Source organism: Coptis chinensis, chromosome 1 (assembly GCF_015680905.1).
Source record: "Coptis chinensis isolate HL-2020 chromosome 1, ASM1568090v1, whole genome shotgun sequence".
In the NCBI taxonomy this organism is placed as follows: domain Eukaryota; kingdom Viridiplantae; phylum Streptophyta; class Magnoliopsida; order Ranunculales; family Ranunculaceae; genus Coptis; species Coptis chinensis.
This window is the reverse complement of record NC_141456.1, coordinates 15,390,305-15,410,548: the sequence shown is the minus strand read 5'-3', so window position 1 is coordinate 15,410,548 and position 20,244 is coordinate 15,390,305. Positions and strand designations below refer to the sequence as shown.

General features: G+C 37.6%; 2 protein-coding genes across 4 annotated transcripts; both read right to left on the bottom strand.

Annotated features, from left to right (window-relative positions):
- Nucleotides 1–1,520: 1,520 nt before the first annotated feature.
- Nucleotides 1,521–6,926, bottom strand: LOC147522445 (RING/U-box superfamily protein). 3 transcript variants are annotated; one of them, XM_086593450.1, is made up of 6 exons: nucleotides 6,781–6,926; nucleotides 5,762–5,918; nucleotides 5,144–5,582; nucleotides 2,804–2,847; nucleotides 2,496–2,718; nucleotides 1,521–2,419 (listed from the first exon to the last, which is right to left on the bottom strand). In XM_086593450.1, the coding sequence occupies exons 2-6, from the start codon at nucleotides 5,765–5,767 to the stop codon at nucleotides 1,758–1,760; spliced, it is 1,374 nt and encodes a 457-aa protein (XP_086449576.1). In that variant the 5' UTR covers nucleotides 5,768–5,918; nucleotides 6,781–6,926; the 3' UTR covers nucleotides 1,521–1,757. The 3 variants fall into 3 exon arrangements, with proteins under 3 accessions (XP_086449576.1, XP_086449579.1, XP_086449584.1); XM_086593453.1 differs by having other exon boundaries at nucleotides 2,804–2,844; XM_086593458.1 differs by lacking the exons at nucleotides 5,762–5,918; nucleotides 6,781–6,926 and having other exon boundaries at nucleotides 2,804–2,844; nucleotides 5,144–5,620.
- A 2,639-nt stretch (nucleotides 6,927–9,565) lies between these two features.
- On the bottom strand, nucleotides 9,566–14,272 carry LOC147522444 (polypyrimidine tract-binding protein homolog 1-like). Its single transcript, XM_086593446.1, is given in 11 exon segments — nucleotides 9,566–10,132; nucleotides 10,303–10,415; nucleotides 11,454–11,535; nucleotides 11,622–11,726; nucleotides 11,806–11,863; nucleotides 13,256–13,351; nucleotides 13,445–13,518; nucleotides 13,586–13,648; nucleotides 13,724–13,933; nucleotides 14,013–14,090; nucleotides 14,092–14,272. Coding segments are annotated over 11 exon segments (1,368 nt in total). The 5' UTR covers nucleotides 14,200–14,272; the 3' UTR covers nucleotides 9,566–9,751.
- Between the last annotated feature and the right edge of the window lie 5,972 nt (nucleotides 14,273–20,244).

The following is a 20,244-nucleotide window of genomic DNA, read 5'->3' as shown; positions in this document are numbered from 1 at the left end:
CACAATTTTCTCTGTTTAGTTATCAGAGATAACCTTTAAACTATGATTAAACATGGCCATTCAAACTAGGGTTAACTAGTATTACTCCCCTACTAGATGAGCCAATTAGGATTTCCCCCAACTAGATGGGGAAATTAGGGTCTCCTCATGAGTACACACAAAAAAAAACACGGTCAACCTGTTTTTTTTTGTGTGTACTCAGGGGGAGACCCTAATTTCCCCGTCTAATTGGGGGAAATCCTAATTGGCTCATCTAGTAGGGTTGACCGTTTTTTTTTGTGTGTACTCAGGGGGAGACCCTAATATCCCCATCTAGTTGGGGAAAATCCTAATTGGCTCATCTAGTAGGGGTAATACTAGTTAACCCTTCAAACTAATGTGCAACTTTCTAACATTGTTAATATTGTACGTATATATTCATTTTTTAAGCAAATGAAGGTTCATCACTGGGAAATCCCAGCGATTCTGATGGTGGTGGTATTGTACGGAACCATTCTGAGAATTTTGTTGTTGCATGTTTTTGCTGCAGGATATGGTAGAGGCACAAATAATAGGGGCCGAGATGCTTGCTCTTTTACAAGGTTTGAAGCTTTGTAAGCTTAAACTTTGTTTCCCCTATTAGTAGAAGTGTAGAACTTGACTCTCTATAGTTTGTCGGTTGGCAGTGCAATGGTAGAGACTAGAGAGCCTCCATGGGAGTTACATGATATTTGGACTCAAATTTGTGATCTATGCGTGGAATTGAATGCGGACACTCCTTTTAGGGAAGGGAATAGTGTTGCAGATTTTTAGCTAAACGGTGCCAAGGTTCAACACGAAGTTTTGATATTGATACAAGTGAACCAGTAGTGGTTTTGTGGACCATGTTATCTCCCACTCTCAGGATAAGGCGCCGGCGTCACTTGTCCTATGGAAGGCCCCGGCCATACATACAGGCTACAACTCTTCCTAAATAAGCACTGTTGTGAGTTGTGACTTGTGAGAACCTGCCTACCAGGTACACCTTATAAAGACAACATGATAGGCATGTGCTTTGACCAGGTCGAGAGTGCTTCGTTTTTGCCCTCGCTTAAAACTTCGTGTCCATGTCTGGGAACTGAACCCAATAACCCATGTCTGATTTTAGCCTTCAGTAAAGATCTCTATTTCGACTGTATGGGTGTTTCCACGCCCTTTTAGTTTAAATAATATGCAAAAATTTTGAGGAAAAAAAAAGGTTGATAGAATTCTAACCAAATGAAGTACCTAATATCACAAATTCCCGCCAGAACCTTTTGGCATTCCACTTCATTCTCTATGAGATAATAGGCACATAGAGCTCGAAGCATTAGTGCTCTAGCTAGACTTATAATTCAAACAGATTTTCACTTTTAACATGCTAAAAACTTCAAGCTCTATAAACTCAGTCACTCACGAAGCCACTCTTTTAATTGTACTTTGATTCTATCTGCCAGAACTAAACTGCAATATTTATAAAGAAACATCAAGGTAATTCCTATTTGCACAAAAGAAACAGCACATACAAGAAAAATTAGCATTTCAAAAGTTGAAACCTGAACAAAGGAGAGTATGAATGTTCGTCTTCCTACATTCCTCCTAATCTCCCAGTGATTTTCGGTCTTCTGTACAGTACAATCAGGTAAGATTCGGCTTTTAAACTCAAATCAGCTACACCGAGACAGCCTAACAATATGGCTGGTTGAGGAGCAAATCAAAAGGGAAAATGTGCCCTCAAAGGGGAAAACAATTTCTAGGACTCATCTCTTAAGCATGGTAGGACCAGAAGTCAACCTTGAGCACTCGAACGCCTCCTGTTCAACAGACTTGCCATTGAAATGAGAGGAAAATGTATTACTTTTCTTTAACTTGTCTGGCAACTCTTTGCTAGAAATACCCTTGAACGAAAGATGCTTCTTCAGCCGGCTACGATTCAACAACAGTAAGCTATTACGAGGGGATGCATGCAAAGCCCCTTCGACACAATCCCCAACCTGCCCACAGCTCCAAGACCTTGATGGCCCATCTTCTCCGACTTGTTTAAGTCTAGGAAGTCCATTCCTTAACCTTGAAGATGTTGGCTGCTCAAGAGCGTTCTCAAGCCTTGCACATACAGGACAAGGAGGGTCATGCTTCTGAATCTTGGGGGTAGTCTGCTCCAAACAATCAGCATGGAAAACATGGCGGCACGAAAGTATTCCAGTCACTGGCATGTCACCACTTCTGACAATCCTGCGAGAACTCCATGGTGATCTCTGTGACAACAACCTGTCGCACAACCCACACTTGACGCCGCCTTCTGATAGATTATATGACGGAACAGCACTATCAGAATCCAACTGCTCGGAAACGTCCGTGAAATCCATGCTGCTAGAACTGCTCCATCTGAGTGTTTCCCTTCGCGGAGTAGATGAGCCAGCTTCTGAAAAACCAGAATTAGAGTGAGTTTCTGCAATAATTGGAACAGATGCTGACTTAAAATTTGAAAAATCACATACCATTCAGTGCTTGCCGGTTCAGGTAATTTCCAGTGGTAATAGTCCCACTAACATCTCTCTCAGGAGTCTGGTTTAGAAATGAGATAGGATGTATGGGCTTCGACATGAAAGAACAGCGGTTTGAGAAATTGCGATTTGAAGAAGTTTTGAAAACAGCCTCATACTCACTGCCATCTGAACGGGAAGAGATGGAACCAGCATTGTATGGAGCCCCTGCTGTTCCCTGTAGATGAACCACCACACACTGAGTATGAGCCTTAATAATTGTAAAGAACTTAAAATTAATAAAAATGAGAAGACAAGAATACCTCCATCCCGGGCGTAAACACCAATGGCCCTGATGCATGTTCTGCTGAGAGGTGGCACAAATTTCATTATCAGAATGCAGACCAATATCAGTAATTCACTAATTGAAGAGAAACAAAACTCAAATCTTTTATGACCCACCAAACAGAAGAAAATACAAGTCACTGAGTTTCCAAAACTAACACATTTCAATTTCACACAAGGAGCTAATAATATCTTTTCAATTCATCATCAAAGAAGCCCACGAACGTTCGGCTAAAAAGGCTTCCTTACATCCCTTGATGTGTTTAGAGCCAACAAATAACTTAAAGAAGAATATTCCTTTTATTCTTCCCTCAAATACGGAAAACATATCCTTTTTTTTTTCCTGTTATAAAACTTAAAAAGGAAAGAAAGAATAAGAGAATTGGAGAACTATGTAAAAAAAAGCAACAAGAGTACTTTTTTATAAGGATCATCCTCCCCAATCCCTCCTTAGTAAAAATTCCCTTTTCCACATCTTGAGTGGATCCTTTCCATCACTGTATTCCTAAAATTTCCTGAATTCTACCTTGGAGCATCAAGGTCCAAATATGCAGTTGGAGGCCATGGCTTTTTCACCCTTACGGGCCAAGATTTTAGATGAGAACTTTCACCCAAAACAAACATAATGCTCTTGTAACTTAGATTCATCAAATAACAATAATAAGTATTGTTAAACACTCAATCTCATTAGTACACTAAAAATTTAGATTAGGCCAGTTTTAGTGTATATAATCTCCTAACTTTTTTAAACATATCCACAAAAAATGAGAGTATTCCAAAATTTCTAACCTTGACAAACATAGTATCCAATTACCATGAACATGTACGGTCCATAATACTTCAATTGATTCATTTTATTGACTACATTTGATGGCGGTAGAGGTTTCCGCTTTGAATAATTATTTGTGAAATTGTTTAAAGTAGTTGGGAGATCATATCTACAAATTTAGCCAAATCTAATACTTAAAAATGCCTTGACAATCATGGGTTTATTTATCGTGTTGAAGTTATGTATGTCCCTAGAAGCCTTCTCAAAATTATTGTAGTAAAGTTTAATATAACTGGCTTTCGAACCGACGATGCTAGAATCTAAGGAAGGACAAGTACCATATCTAATAAGTTTTAATAGCATTAGACAAATATATAATTTTATTTAAAACATTTAAAAGAAGCAAAAGGATACCAACAGAATCCAAAAGCAACCCACAGAACAATCCAATATAGAGTATAAACAAACCACCATTGAGACATGATACAAAATGGACTGTCACAATAATAAAAAGTGTACAAATAAATGCACCTTAACTCGTATAATTTGGAGTCTTGGACCAAAGATATCCAAATCCTTTGATTTAGAAAACAAGCTCATTTACCAAAAGTGCTGTTTTCTTCTCTCCAGCCAAATTCCCCAGACGCCCTAAACCAAGACTACAAAACAATTTTTAGTTCCCCACCCCCCACCCACACACACAAAAAAAGACTACATTGTTCAACCTCTTGGGAAAGAACCACTCTAATAATAAGTTGAAGAGCGTAGCTTGAACACCCCAATGTTTTAAAGAAGTTCGCCATTCACCAACAATGTATATCACTACTTACTAGTATACTGTGAGGCGGTGAGGACCGATGTTAGTTGATCATCGACAACATCATTGGGGGCAAATGACAACTGGGGCAGAAGGGGGTATAAGAAAGACATGCAAATTTGGCACGGACAGTCAAATGTTTTTTAGCCTCAACCCAAAAGACCTCATAAAGTCGGTAAAATAAAAAATCAAGTGTCATATACACATCCAGCATGTAATCATGGGTCAGTATGAACTCCGAAGGCGACTTTTTAAGGAAATTCAGCCTATAATACAGACGCCATATATACTTCTTAGAAAACCTCAAAAATTTGCCAAACAGGTAAAACTGAAAGGAGATCCAAATGTTAGATGGAGAGGGCATTGAACTTCTAGGCTTTCTTTCAGATGTTTCAAGTCCCCAATTGGTGGCATAATATGCATAATCGATTTCACACTGAATGTGTGTGTGTTTGTGTGTGTGTGTGTGCCAGAAATAAATAGACCTGTTTTGGACACGAACACACTCATATATGTCAACAATAGTCTTGCCCACATGTTTACTCTTCGTCGAGCAGATTAAAAGTACGTGAATTATCTTCATGACAACAAAACGTTTAGAGAAGGCAACACATGAAAAAATGGAAACTGGAGCATGCATCATACAGAAGCAGATATGACCAACTGTGTCATAAATAAATAATAATGTTCTACAAAGGCGATTATATATGGAAAGATATTAGGATACAGTACCTCTCAGTGCTCCAGAAGCATAATCGCTGATAATGCCTTCTGTCATTGGGGAGGGGGTCCATTGCTGGGTTTGAAAGCTGTCAGACGGGCTGCTAAAATATGACCCAGCACCATCAGATGCAGCATCGTTTGGGAAACGGTCATCTCTCATTGAAGTAACACTTTCTTTGCTATTTGATGAAGGTGATGATTCATACAGCTGTAGACCACTCCGAGACCCATATGGTAATCCATCAGTTTGGAACCTACGCTCCCATCTTCGTGATAGGGGAGGTGAGAAGCTTGTATTTGTTCTCCAGTAAGGTTCATGGGGGCCCATGGACCACTCTCCACTGGCTGTAGTAGAAGCATGTGGCCTTGCAGCCACACAACAAAGCGACCCCGTCTTAGCTATATTTTGTGGAACTTGAAAAGATATAGGTACAGTCCGCCTTGAGCCCTTTTATCAGGTGATTACAGACTCAAAAACATGACATCAAAGTTTCACATGGAACATTACAGGTATTTTATAAAATAAACTATTCAAATTGTGATTCTACAGCATCACAACCCAAACCCATACATACTAAGGATATAAGATCTACATGAACACAAGCCTTTGAAAATTGAAATAAGTACCTCCATCAAAATGACCCATCCAAAAATAATTAAAACATCGGCTGGAATAGTTGTAATTGTACACAAACCCCTTCAATGATGTCAGTGTGATAGGGTTCCTGAAAATACGTGTTCCCCAATTAGGAGCTGTTCACTTTTTCAATGTCTTGAAGAATCCCTGACATCATATGTAAAAAAAAAAAAGGTTATTACCCGCTTGACCTAAAACAGCAGAACAAATATGATGACCTCCTTTTTGAGTAACATGTGAACAGTAATACACTAAATGAACTATAAACATGTGCTCACCATGTGAGATGAACACGAAAAAAGAAAACCCCGCATTGAGCAAATAACGCAATCCAAATAAATCATCACCATACTGTACTGGCCTACTGACACTATACATAGAAACTTAAAAGACGTACAAACAAAAAATACAGAATGAACAGTATTAAGACGCACTTTGATGTATGCGTGGTGGTGGGGTGTAAAATCAGCTTCAAGTCTAATTGGTTTTGCAATGGGCATGTTATTCCCCCCACCCAAACACCACCACCACCTTCCTTCCTATCGTGATTCATGAACTAAAAAAATGGCCATATACTCAACAATTCCAACGCTTCTAAAAAGATTGTAAACTTCTGAGTTACCTATAGCCACAGTGTTTGGGTGTAATAATATTTTATATTCTAAAGCACCATGAAGACTTCAATCACCACAAACAACGTGTTGTTAACTTTATGATCCTAAACTTGTCTACTCATTTAACTATATCCCCAAACACAACAAATTTCAATAACCCTCTTTTTAGCCTATTTCAAAACACCAACTAACACAAATTTACACATACAAAGCTCAATAATTTAATAACTATTACCACTAAAACTAAATGAACTTATTTTTTCAGCTTGCTAAACAGTAAAGATTATTTTTTTAAGCACAGACATAATAAAAAAACAAATAAATAAATAAACAGTATAAAAATATATATATACAGATAGATAGATACTGCAAGAGTGCAAGAGAACAAAACTTACTGACTACAGTGTAGAAGAAGAAGAAGAAGAAGAAGAAGAAGAAGACTAGTTGATGAGCTTTTCCACAGAGAGAGATGATTAAATTTAAATTTAAAGAGAGAAAGAAATGGAAGTGAAGTTAAGTAATGAGGGGGTTCCTTCTTTTTCAGCTAATCTTGTTTGTGAATGAAAAGCTAATTATTATTATTATATTATTTTATTCTCGTTTCCGTCCCCACAAGTGAAACTAAGTGGAAATTTCGTCAAAGTTTCAAATGCCAAAGCAGTCATCTTCAAAATTATATCAACTTTGACTATTTTTTAAATTTCATTGACTACATATGTAACATTGTTATTACCGACGACGTATATAAATACGACAGAATTTTATGTCCATGGCATGAATGTAGAGTGATGTTTTTAGACTCTGATGTGCATTTCGAATTCCATCGAATATTTCATCACTCTGTTAACATTGAGTTTTATTATCAAAGCTTCCAAAACTAATTCAAGGACCCGAGTGTCCCGAATGCTCAATCGTTTACAAAAATGCCAAAATCCAACTAGTAAGGGAATGCAAAGTATGTACAACTCAATGGATTAGTTGAACCACATGGAAAGAAAACAGGTTCACCAACTCACATTTTCTCCACTAGGTGGGGTACACTATACACTCACGGTAGTAAAATAAAGAAGAATCGCATTCTAATGGGTGCAAAACAAAAGAGAAAAATAACAATAATGGAACAAGCAGTGCTTATTCGAACTATATGTATAGAACTAATATTAATTATAGTTGAAATCGAATTCTTTTGGTTGGTTGGTGAGCTGAGTCCATCTCATGGCCCATGACCTCACAATAGCTAGAAACTAGAGCTATATTTTGTTGTATTCTTATTAGCTTGTTAAGAAAAACTAGTTTTGATCAAGGCCCAATTTTTCGGGATATTAAGATATATCGGATATATCGATGTGTCGGATCGATATATCGTTTTTGTCTATTTTGGTGATAATATTCAAAAAAAAATTAAAAATCAAGATATATTAGAAATATTGCCGATATATAACGATATATATCGAGATATATCGGTCAACAATCAACAAAATCGGTCAAAAGTCAAACTATCCAACCAAGTCAAATGATATATATCAAATATGTCAGAATATATCATCGATATATATCTTTATATCAGTTTTACTGATATATATCGGTTTAAAAAATATTAAATTTTCAGAGCCGATATTTTGGATTTTTTGAAGTCAAATGACTGAAAAAACGATATATATTGGCAATTTTTCGATAAATCGATCGATATTTTCCGCCTTGGTTTTGATTATTTACGATTCAGGTTATCAGGTAGAAACAAACTAAAAAGTAGTTCTGACTTCTGACATTTAAAAAAATAAAGCTTTAGAATGCCAACGGAGAGGTAGGGACAAGTTTACTTTACTGAAGGAAAGCAAACACAAACTGAAAAGAATGAGAGAACTAATGAATTCATTGTGGAAAAACGGAAAAATGGATAACCCTCAAGGCCTCAACCTTGTTTTATTCAAAGTCTCATTCTTGGGGAAATGAGAACATCATGTGCAATGAAGCAATTTAAGGGGTCACAGATGTGTGGAAAAAGCAAATGTCTATGATGCATTATAGCAACCGATAAAAACTTAATGAAACAAAAACGAAAGTAAGTAAACTACATTAATGCAATCCAACTAATAATAATAATAGGAAGCGGGTAAGTCATCAGTCACGGAATTACTAGTAATTATATTTCCGGAATACTATATCTACCAAGCTACAGTAGGCCTCCGACTAGCCCTGGAGCAACTAAGAACCTAGCTTGATCACATGATTAACCAATCAAGTCTATGAAACATTTATGAATTTCCCCAAAGTCTTGAATGATTTGTGAATTGTGAAACCTTTTTTTGGAGAAAAAGTGAATAACCATTAACTTGTGAGCAACTTTATTATAAATAAATCATTATCATCTGATAAGCCGTGACCTCACAGTTTTTCGAACCTTTATCAGTAGACAGTATTACAGTAATACAGAAGTTACGATCACATTCGATTTCCAGCTTCATCCATAGACCATATATGGGTCCACATTTTCCCCGTTGGCGGGGTGGCTCTGTTGGTCATAAAGAAAGATACAGAGTACATTGAACATCACTAGTTCCTCTTTTCAACTACATGGAGTTCTGCAGATAATATTTGATGAACTCCACCTAAATGGAGGGTCAATCATTATGCATTCATGTTGACGCCGAGCACTCCCTTGACATAATTTGGTATTGGTTGCTTTCTAGGATATGCTTTGTAGATGCATCTTCTTCCCAAAGTTCTGACTCTCATGACAATAGACGGAGCAGTACGGACATGTAAATGTGCAATGCATGGTGCAAAGCAAAAACAGCAAGTAGAAGAAATCAGTGTTTGGTATACCTGATTACGTGCTAATTTCAGTCAGATTTTTTATGCCATACCGACCTACAAGAATACGACAGACTTTGCAATTAGTTTAGTGCCGTGTTTTCACAACGTTTGTGTATGAAAAGGAATTTAGGCATTAAACTGTTAAACCATGTCTCCTCTGTTCATTCGAATCAGTGATTCCCTTTTCACCATCCGTCCCCACAACTCCAGTAAAATACTACCAGTTCCCTTTGTTGCGACCATCTTTATAGATTTAAAAAACTCTCCAACAATTTTTTTTTTTTATTGAAATCAAAATTTTCAAACCGAGGGCCTAGAGGCCCAGACTGACTGCATCAACATTACAAGTGTGTCGCCACAACAAAGGAAAAATTGGCCTTTTCTCATTACTAAAAGCCGGTGAAAGTTCTATTTCGAAGATATTACATAAAGCATCTTGAATGCAAGGGTGCACCCAAACCCGGTAGGAAAAACCATTACAAATCAATTTTAGGTATAGACCTTTGATCCATTTCCTCATAAAACAAAACCGGACACATTGCAGCGAGCTTACTGACCATAATAGGGAGGTTGACCGCTTAGTGGAGCACCTCCAGGTCGGGGACTTGGATACTGATGCTGCTGAAGCGGTGAGGAACCAGGAACAGCTCCTGACGAGTACGTCGGTACATTGGTTGGGGAGTTGAATGTCTGACCAGGAAATGTACTTGGCACTGAAACAAAAGTCGGCCTACTTGCTTGCATGCTTGGATCCCATGACCCATGGGGAGGGTGTGCGTGCGGTGCAACTCCAGTCCCAGGATATGCAGGTGCAGTTTGAGGATTTTGCCAACCACCCATGACCGTAGGTACAGCAGGAGCTTGTTGCATTGGAAAGGGAAAGGGAGCTGGATCAGGAACTGTATAATCTCTACTTCTGTCATTGTGAGCCTGCAGGATCATGCATTTGTCCAGTTTAGAAAAAAGGCTTTGCATACTTACAGAAACAAATAAGTGCAGTTCCAATTAAAACTGCACCAACATTTATCTTTTTAATCGTAGTTTTTTCTTTTTCCCTTTTAGAGTGAATACAACTCAGAAACTGATATATATATATATACCTTCACACTGAGATCTGTATGACGAGAATATGACAGATGAAGCTTACAATAACCACCATCATAGATGCAGTGTCCTTCCAGAGCTTCTTTTGCAACTGCAGCAATCGTTACATCTGCAACGGATTCAAATTGAAGTATAAAGGAAAAAAGTGGCAGGTGCACAAACCATTAGCACAGAAAGTGCAAGTTAGAACATTAGGGTACATAGATGGAAGGACCTCTAAAAAAATAGCATAAATGGGGAGGAAAAAACATTCATAGAACAGTCAGAAATGAAATGTGAATCTCCACCATTAATTCTCAGTATAGTTAGGATGGCTCAATTCCATGAAAACTACCATCAAGCCATTCCACCCTTTGATTAAAATAAACAAAAGAAAGACATGACCAAGCATCCATAATCACCAACAAACAATATACCAACACAAGATGTAATATGAAAACTAATTCCACGAAAGTAAAATAGAGGACCTTAAGAAAACATTAAAAAACCAATATAAATTATATAACACCTAACGAAAGTAAGAACTGAACTTATGTTTGCAAATTGGAACTAGTCACAACTGTAGGTACTGCCTTTACAGACTAAGCCAAACAAAATTGTGTAAAACATCTTGGATAGACTTTAAACCAACAGTCAACAATTTGTAGCAATGACCTGGATACGTGAATCACATAGCAATTACCACCCGTACAAAGTCTCAGAAATGGCGAATTGGGAAAAGCCAACAAGTCCCAAGCAGAGACCTGACTGGACATTATGGACAAAGTAAATAGGGAAAGCTTACATCACTTTTCCCACTTGAACGCTTAAACCATTAAGACCAAAAGAAAAGTTCAGATCATTGTAAGCTATTAACTACCACTCAATCTCTAGATGGGACAATCCACTTAAACAAAAAAAAATCTTCACTCAATACCACAGATAGGTTCCAATGTTCAACTTAATATAGTATCACAAACTTTATTAGAGGACAAAATAAAAGAAATAAAAATATATATTAATAATAGATGATTATCTTCCTCTCTCCTCTTAAATTTTTTCGAGTGTTAATCGTAGGCAATAACTAGACAAACATAAGAGTTGGAACTTTCCATATTATATTAGAGATAAAACTGAAACTCCATTTCACAACAGAAATATGTCTTACCAGGGTATTGAACAAGAGCCTGCATCCCACCATTCTTCTCAAACATGGCAATTTTCTGAACTGTTCCAAATGCTGAGAATACCTGCAGTTAAATAGACATCATTCCGGGGTATCCTTCCATACCAAAAAAGGAGAACTTAAAGAGAAATTGTATAAAAAGTTCCTCACCGTGTGAAGAACATCCACCGTGACAGCATATTGCATATTCTCAATAGAAGCAAGAAGCACATTACTCTCTGGTTCCTTCTTGTTCCCGTCAGTGCCTAGTGTAGCCTGTAAGTTACCAATTTCAGTACACCCTAGTCTAAAAATAATCAACCCAGACAAACATTCAAACAGTAAATGCACTCACCTGCATTGTTCCATCTATGGCAGAGGGATTCACAGGAAGGTAGGGATTTGTATAATCTCTACAAGATCGAGGAAAAAGTCACTTATGTTATGATATAGTGAATCAAAAGTAGTCAAATACACAGAATAGAAAAACTTGGCACATGAATATGCCAACCTGAACAGTTACTACTTACTAGCTACAAAGTATATGCAGACAAATTATGAAAGAATGATTTTAATCTATAGTACCCGGGTATTACAGTGTAAAACAGCAAGAAGTAAAGAATCGAAATAAGCATTGCCATCCATGTAAATACCCACAACATATAAGTAAGTTGGCGCATAGTAAGCCTTATATAGGCAGAACTTCAGTTTTCCACTCTGATCATCATTACGGAATTCACCAACAGGATGGATCAGGATTCAAGAACCATAATAAATAAAATTCGGATTTTAAAAACAGATTGGTGCTCAATTAAGTACATGCATACCAAACACTTATCACGCTTGTCTTGTCAACCACAAGAAGTTATTTGGCAAATGCCTATAAGTATTGTATGACAAAAATCCACCTTAACGATCATGCTTTCAATACGTGGTTTTATCTCTGGTTCATGAGTGGAGATTGTACACTGACTTAATATTCACAAACTATGACCACTATCTGCATAAAGTTTCAGCAAACAAGACTCCCCTATATATTAACATAAAACAGTTGAAGGAATTACTTTTCATGCATATAGGACAATGGGTTTCACAAACACCTCACGATTATATCACTCCTCAACAGTCCTGTAAAATTTTAACCATAGGATAAGCAATGCAGGAATGACATATTCAACAAAACATTGAACTTTCTGGAGGTTTGATGCTGAAAAGGCAATTTGGAATTTTCATGAACTACAGACCAACTTAAGAGCAAAGTTTTGGTGTTTCTAACCAATTTGACCAGATCTTCCAAGTTGGGATTGGCGGACATAGAAAAGCCAGCTCATAAACCCTGATAAAATAATAACAAAAGTAATCATCCCAAAAGGCTAATATTGAAACAGAAACTACTAATGACCTAAAGCCTAATGATCTAAGGCAACCAATAATGGTGAAATTCAATCACTCGATTAAAGAATGGCTTTTATAGTTTATAGACCGTCATTATTTGTGAATATTTAACTTATGGATGAAAACAAAATATACGAATGTTTTTGAGTATAAAGTGGGGAAGTTTTAAAACTGATAGAAAAGGTATAGAAATAATCATGAGATGAAGGGAATTACTAAGCGGGCATAACACATCGTATTCTGGGCACCAGGCTTCACTACCCCTAGATAACAAGCAGACACACCAATCAGCAACTCTTTCCAAACAAATGATGCCTTTTGTATATACAAATAAAAGTGAAACTTGAGAAATGTAAAATCACTAATACTAAGGCAACACAGATCAAACACCTAATTGAGCTTCTCCATACCGGCTGCGATGAGATTGAAACTTGATATTCAAGTCGGTATGAGCAGAATACGAGATGCGCAAATGGCAGGATCCAACATGTTCCGGAAGTAAGTACCTGCATGTTAAGAAAATTGTTTTAGTGGTGTAAGAAGAAATCCTAATATCTAATTACTATAAATTGTATTAGAAAATAATTAAAATTTCTTGCCTGGGTATGCTTCTTCCATCCAATGCATTACGGGCAGAAGATGCGGTCTCAGCATCAGTGAATTGAATTAGGGCCTGCAGGAAAAACAACATTGAGAATAATTCCAAGAAAAATATATTAGAGTGGCTTAAGCTCTTTTACCTGAAAACCAGCAGCTTTCTCAAATGTAGCAATTTTGTGAACGAAACCAAAGGCAGAGAACACCTACAACATAGTTGGTTTAATTACTAGGTGACCAAAAAATAGATACAAAGTGAAATGTAGAGTTGAAGACATTACCAAGTGAATTACATCTATGCTGACATCACCAGCTTCAACACCTTCAATTGTGACTAGCAAAACATTCCCTGCAACATCTCCACCGCTCTTGTTGTTGACAATTTCTTGTCTGTTTGAATACTGAATATATACAGTTTTGCCACGGACCTGTGCGGGCTCCGAAGAAGAGGCATAATATGAAACCATTTGTATGGCTTGATTCAAATCAACCTGTAAAAGAAATAATTATAGCCCTTAAACCTACTACATTAATATAAATATAAATTGACCAATTCGACTGGTTACTTACGAATTCCACGAAGGCTTGATTACGATTGGCCCCAACGTTACATTTAGTGTTAACGATTTTACCAAAGGGTTTACACAAGCTCAACCAGTTCTTCTTCGGTACACTCCCACGGGAGATTACGGAGGTGTAAAACTTTTGAGGGTGTTTGTGTGTAACGGAATTGTGTTTGTCCTGATGACGAGGACATCTTTTTTTTCTAATAATTTCGAGATGGGCAGTGATGATAATGAGTTGATAATTTTCTTTTTTGTTATCAACCTGCTAGCCGGGATATGCTTCTGCACGTGCCTGCCTTTTATATTATTATTCGCAAAACCAAGATCCAAGTTTAAAATTGACAAATTTGTTTTGTGACTGTTAGTGGGCTTTTTATTAGAGAGAGGGAAATCACCCTTTCTATCAACTAATACTCTATTACTATATAACACCCCTATTGGAAAGAGTTTTTTTGGACATCTCCACACGGTTTGACAATTTGTTATCAACCTGCTAGCCTCTATCACTGGGGAATGGGGATATGCTTCTACACGTGCCTGCCTTTTATATTATTATTCGCAAAACCAAGATCCAAGTTTAAAATTTCAAATTGTGACTTTAGAAATAGATATAGACGACACGATATGGATCTACACTCTACAATGGTCTGAAACAAATAAGGAAACTCAGCTCACTATCTATAAATAGAGAGGGATGAACTACGTAAGGCTTGATTCAGGTTGACCCAAGAAAAGCTGATACATAGGCAACTCTTCTCCGAAAGAAGAACACAACCATTTCCACTTAACTCTCAATCTCAGTTCGTTGATACAGTGAGTCAAAGACCTAAACATTGGCGTCGTCTGCCAGTTCGTTTCTTTGATAAAAACACCCACACTATTTTCTCAAGGTCATGAAACGTGTTAAAAAACCACCGTGGAAGAACAAGTAAAAGCTCTCGTAGATCAAGTGAATAGTCTCAAAGACTCCTTTACCACGCTCCAGTAAGAAAACCAAACTATGCACGAGCAAACCTGATAAGGTTATATACTAAAAGCATTACTTTTGTATTAACTCTAATTATTTATATTTTGAATGAGAATCATATGGGCAAATGTTATACATATTATATATGTTATTAGTTATATGCATGTGTCTAATACTTTATGTTGTAGATGATATGGTGTGGACACACATAATATTATATCATCAATACCTTATAAAGTATAAGTAATCGTTCACAACCTAGATGGATTTGGACAAACCATTGGTACAGTTGTAGTATAATATGGTATTAATCTATCTTGACTATAGGATTACACTAGTACACTTTGTGTGTATTGAACAGGACCAAGTGAGAATGTTTCTCTTTATACTGACTATATAAGAGAACAAACGCCTCTGTTATTATGGATGTTTGTCCTCTTAATCCGGATATAATAACAGGCACTTACGTGTATTGTACATTGTTTTAAATCATCAATGAGTGAGATTCATTTGTGAATCAACAAACTCGATGAATTGGGTAATGACATTGTATGTAAGGTGTGTTGTTGATTATAGAAAGAATCTGTGACCAACAGAAAGTCGGGTTGATGATGTCCCCTTGAAGAGCTCAAAAAGATTGTCATGTAAACCCTGCAAGTGGATTTATTCCGACATGACAATGAGGTTGAGTGGTACTACTCAAGGACATAAGAAGTTGATTAATGTAGTTGTCAGTAACTTGACTTAATCAACGGACATTCGATATCTTAAATACGGGGAGATCAACGAGTATATAATATGGAGCCCATAAACGCTGACACGTAATTTGGGATTAGGGCGGTAGTGCAACAATGGCCTTTAGTGGAATAAGTCATTTGTTGACGAACTTGGGCCGTGTGTTCTCGGCGAACATGGGAAGCCCAAGCTCGTCAGAAGGCCCAACCCTAATTTCTCCTCATGGTCCCTGTTGTAGCCTATAAATAGAATCCTTTTTCTCTTGGCTGAAATTTTTAATTTTTCACTAGATTGAAAAGAGAGGCAAGGAAAGATAGATCCAAAATTGGATCTAGCTTTGAAAGAAAGAAGGGGGTTGGTAGATCGTTGCCTACACAATGTCCAATCTATTCTAAAGGAATACAACAGAAGATCAAGGGGTTGATTGTTGATTCGGATTCATAGCTATTGGATTCTCAGAGATTATATCTTAGCCGATTCTAAAAGGTATGTTTTCTATCCAAAACCGTGAACCCCATTAATTTCGCTGCGTGTGGGTTTTCGCGGTTTGTAGAAATTTGCATTCTGAAATAACGGTTCCTACAAAACCACCTCCAACACCAACAACCTGGCTTCAGACACAATTGAAAACAATGCAGTCACAACCTTCACTATAACCACCAATCAACGACTTGAGGACTTCTCCCAGCGGTTGGAGAAGTCAGCGAAAATGCCAGCGCAGCCCTGACTGTCCAGAAGATGCTCCAGTCATACAAGGCGTCACCATTCACCATCGAAGTCAGAGACAAACAACCTCCCACTGATTTCATCCAGCCAAAGTTCCGAAGGTACGATGGCAGCTCATGTCCAGGCTAGCATGTAGCTCATTTCAGCCAAATCCTGGCGCTCTACAACACTCCCGACTTTGACTATTTGAAATGCAAACTATTTCCAACCAGCGTGAAGGACGGAGCATTGGACTGGTTCTACACGCTAGCACCTGACTCAATCCACAACTTCGATAAGCTGGCTGAGACATTCGTAGCAGAGTTTGTCCACAACAGGAAGAAACAAGTCGACCTAGACTCACTGTTCCAGCTAAAGCAAGCACACAACAAGACTATTCGCGCTTTCTTATGACGTTTCAAAAAGGAATTGTTATCAATGGAGCCAGGCCTCAAGGATAACTTTGCGACCTCAGCATTCACCAACGCCTTCCTAGACGATTCTGAACTAGTAGGGTCTCTCATGTGCAATAAGTCATAACGCCTAGACGACCTATACCACAGAGTTGATAAGTACATGAAGTACGAGGAATGGATGGCCCAGCGCAAAGGCAAAGAAGTTCTCGCAATAAGCGACAAAAGGGAGCCCAAAGAGAGCAAGAAGTACTCAGGCAATAACAAGACCACTCACTCCCAAAAGACATCTTATACCAAAAGAGAATTCTCCAACTTCTCCAGGACGCCAAGTCATATCCTGAAGAAAATAAAGACAACACCTTACTTCAAGCCCAACAACAACAAGGTCATATAAGTCCAAAGACGCCCCTACTGCCATTTTCACAAACTACATCACCATGAGACAGACGAGTGCTGGAGTCTCAAACACTACCCGTAAGACCCCAAATTATTTTTACATTATTTCATAACAATATTTAGTATTTCGGAATTTGATATTTATTTCTTGGTCAACGGGCTATTAAATGTGGGTTTGACTTTTTGAAAAAAAGAGGAAAAATAGTTTGTTTGGTTTGGAAATGATTTAATAGGAAAAATTTTTAAGTTTTAAAATAAAGTGTAGGGATTATACTAATAAGAAAACATGGAGAGAATAATTACGTAATTTATGGGAGAAAATATGGAAAATTTCTTAAAGTAAAATATGGCAAAATTCTTTAGAATGGTCTCCGGAGAAAGTAGGTTTTTCTAAAAAACACAAACAACACACACAAGCTAAAACAAAGAAGAACGGAGAGAGACACGACGGATTATGCGAGCAAGCTTGGGAATCTGTTTTCTCGCGTAGTTTTCTTCTATATTCTTTTTCGCGATACAAGTGAGTAGTTTAGTTTTCATTTCACGCCTATATATAGAGATAACTTTACTGTAGTACAATGTTTCGTTCATTTTCTACTCATTCTCTTAAGCTATTATTCTTCTCGTTAGTGTTTAAAACTGGTTAGATTGTAAGACTATCGAAACTCTTTAGTGGTTGTTAATGGAGGCGCGAGCCCCAAACATCCTCATCTATCTTGTATACTTTTGAACTGTGATATTATGGTGGTGTTGATATTTTATTTTGAACTATTATTTTGTATTATGTGTTGGTTGATTGATGATTGATGGTGAGTTGTTGGGTGGGGGATGTCGAAGCTTTGAATCAGGCATTAATGGCGTTGCCTGTCCTAATGTGGTTTGAACTCTTGTCGTTTTGATTTTGAATTTGTCGGTTTGATGGGTTGTTGGTTGATGTCGGAGGAGTTAGCGATGGATGCTTGGTTGTTTGCAGGAGAGTGGAGGTTGTTGGGAGCTTTGAACAGGCGTCAATGGCGGTCGGGGTTGAGTTTTGGATGTGAGAGGAATCGGGTTTTGAGGGTATCGAAAGATGGGGTTTTTCTGGGGGTTCAAAACCAAACTATTTCGGTTAGATTGGAGTGTCGATGGGTGGTTGATGGTGGCTGGTGGTGGAGGAGAGGCTGCTGGTAAAGGGAGGAAGACGACATGTTTGGTTGGTTGGGCTTTGGGCCGAAATCTATTAGTTGGGTTGGGCCAGTTTCTATTTTGTTTTTGGGTCGGACCACATTAGTTTTCTTTGGGCCGGTTTAGTTTAAGTTCTGTGGGCCGAACCAATTAAAGCTTTGGGCCAATTTAATTTAATTTTTGTTTTTGGTTTGGGCCATTTTCTATTTTTATTTTGGGCCGACCCATTTGACTTAAAATGGGTCAAGGTGAGCCTTTAAGTGTTTAGACTTTTGGGCCTTAGTTTTGGGCTTTGTCTTGTTTAATCGGATTAGGAGAATGGGTTGAACTGTTTTAGACATGAGTTTGGGTTAGGATCTGGTTGACCACCGGTCTAGGACTATTGATTGTTTGGCTTGACCGTTGACTGTTGACTGTTGACTATTTATTGTGTTACATTTTGATATATTAAATTTTATGGACTAATCCAATAATAGCATGTTATGGAAGTTTGTATAAACTGTTTTGTCATTATCTAAGAAAGATTTGACGTTGATATTATATATTTTTGACACATGACGAGATAGAAATCTTAGGAGACATAATATTCCTAAAACGCTATAAAAATATTATGCGGTACGTTTGGAGAAATTATGACATTATGTGGTATGTGGAAATTGTTGTTATGTTAAATGATATCATATGTTAAGATATCTATTAAATGCTATATCTTTGAGAAATTGATATAAACGCTCCATTATTATATATATGAGATGCTACTATGAGGTAATATAGTATTTGTGGATATTTTCCATGGGATTGTGGCTTAGTGCAATAATTTATTTGGCACGTGAAAGAATGAAAGTTGTTATGAGATGTATTAAGATATTTCCAAATATGGTGGCTTAGTGCAATAATTTATTTGGCACGTGATAGAGTGAGATGGTTATGAGATACTAAGGTATGACACCTGAATAAATTATGTAACGAAAATCCTAGAACCTAGCTACCACAACTTATGTGATTTGGCCCTTGTGATGAGCGTATGTGATTTGATTGGCCCTTCTGGCATTTCAGTGAATCTGAATGGCCTTTCAATTCTGGCGTAGCCGAATAGTGGCTTGATTATTCCGTTCACAAAATTAGAACGAGATGTTTATGCTAAATAGTGGCAGTACCCACATAATGACGGTCGTGTGAGGGTTACCTAGTATGCGATATCCCGCTTAGGGTAACTACGCACGGAGTGGTGCATTATGTGAGGGGAGGCATGTGGATGTACATGTTCAGCGTTGGGGAGCGATTGTGGTAGTCAGGAAAACTAGGTAAAACATATAGACAACGTGATTCTAGAGACACTTGAAGAAACTCCAAACAATAATTGTGATGATATAACAAAGTGTACGTTAAAGCTCTAATAAATGATTTATTGTAATTTATGTTGCATTCACAATGGTTCTGCAGAAGGGTGGGTTGAATTGATTATTTATGCATGTGTGACCCACTCTGTGATTTGGCTTACACCAGTGTAAGTATAGAGTAAGTTTTAGTTTGGTTAAGTTATTTTATTATTAGATATAGTTGATTTAGTATAGTTTAAAGCTAAGGCGCCTCAGTGGAGGTAAGGGTGGAATGAGCTCGCTCGTTTAACTATATGAGTCGAGCTCGAGCTCAAATTAAAGCTCATGTAACAAATGAGCTTGATGAAGCTCGGCTCGTTTAACTCAAATAGCATATTTGTAGTGTAAAATGACGGAGCTACTCGGGCTCAGCTCGAGCTCGCTCGTTTAACTATATGAGTCGAGCTAGAGCTCAATTGAAAGCTCATTTAATTCACGAGCCGAGCTTGAGCATGGTAAAGCTCAGCTCGTTTA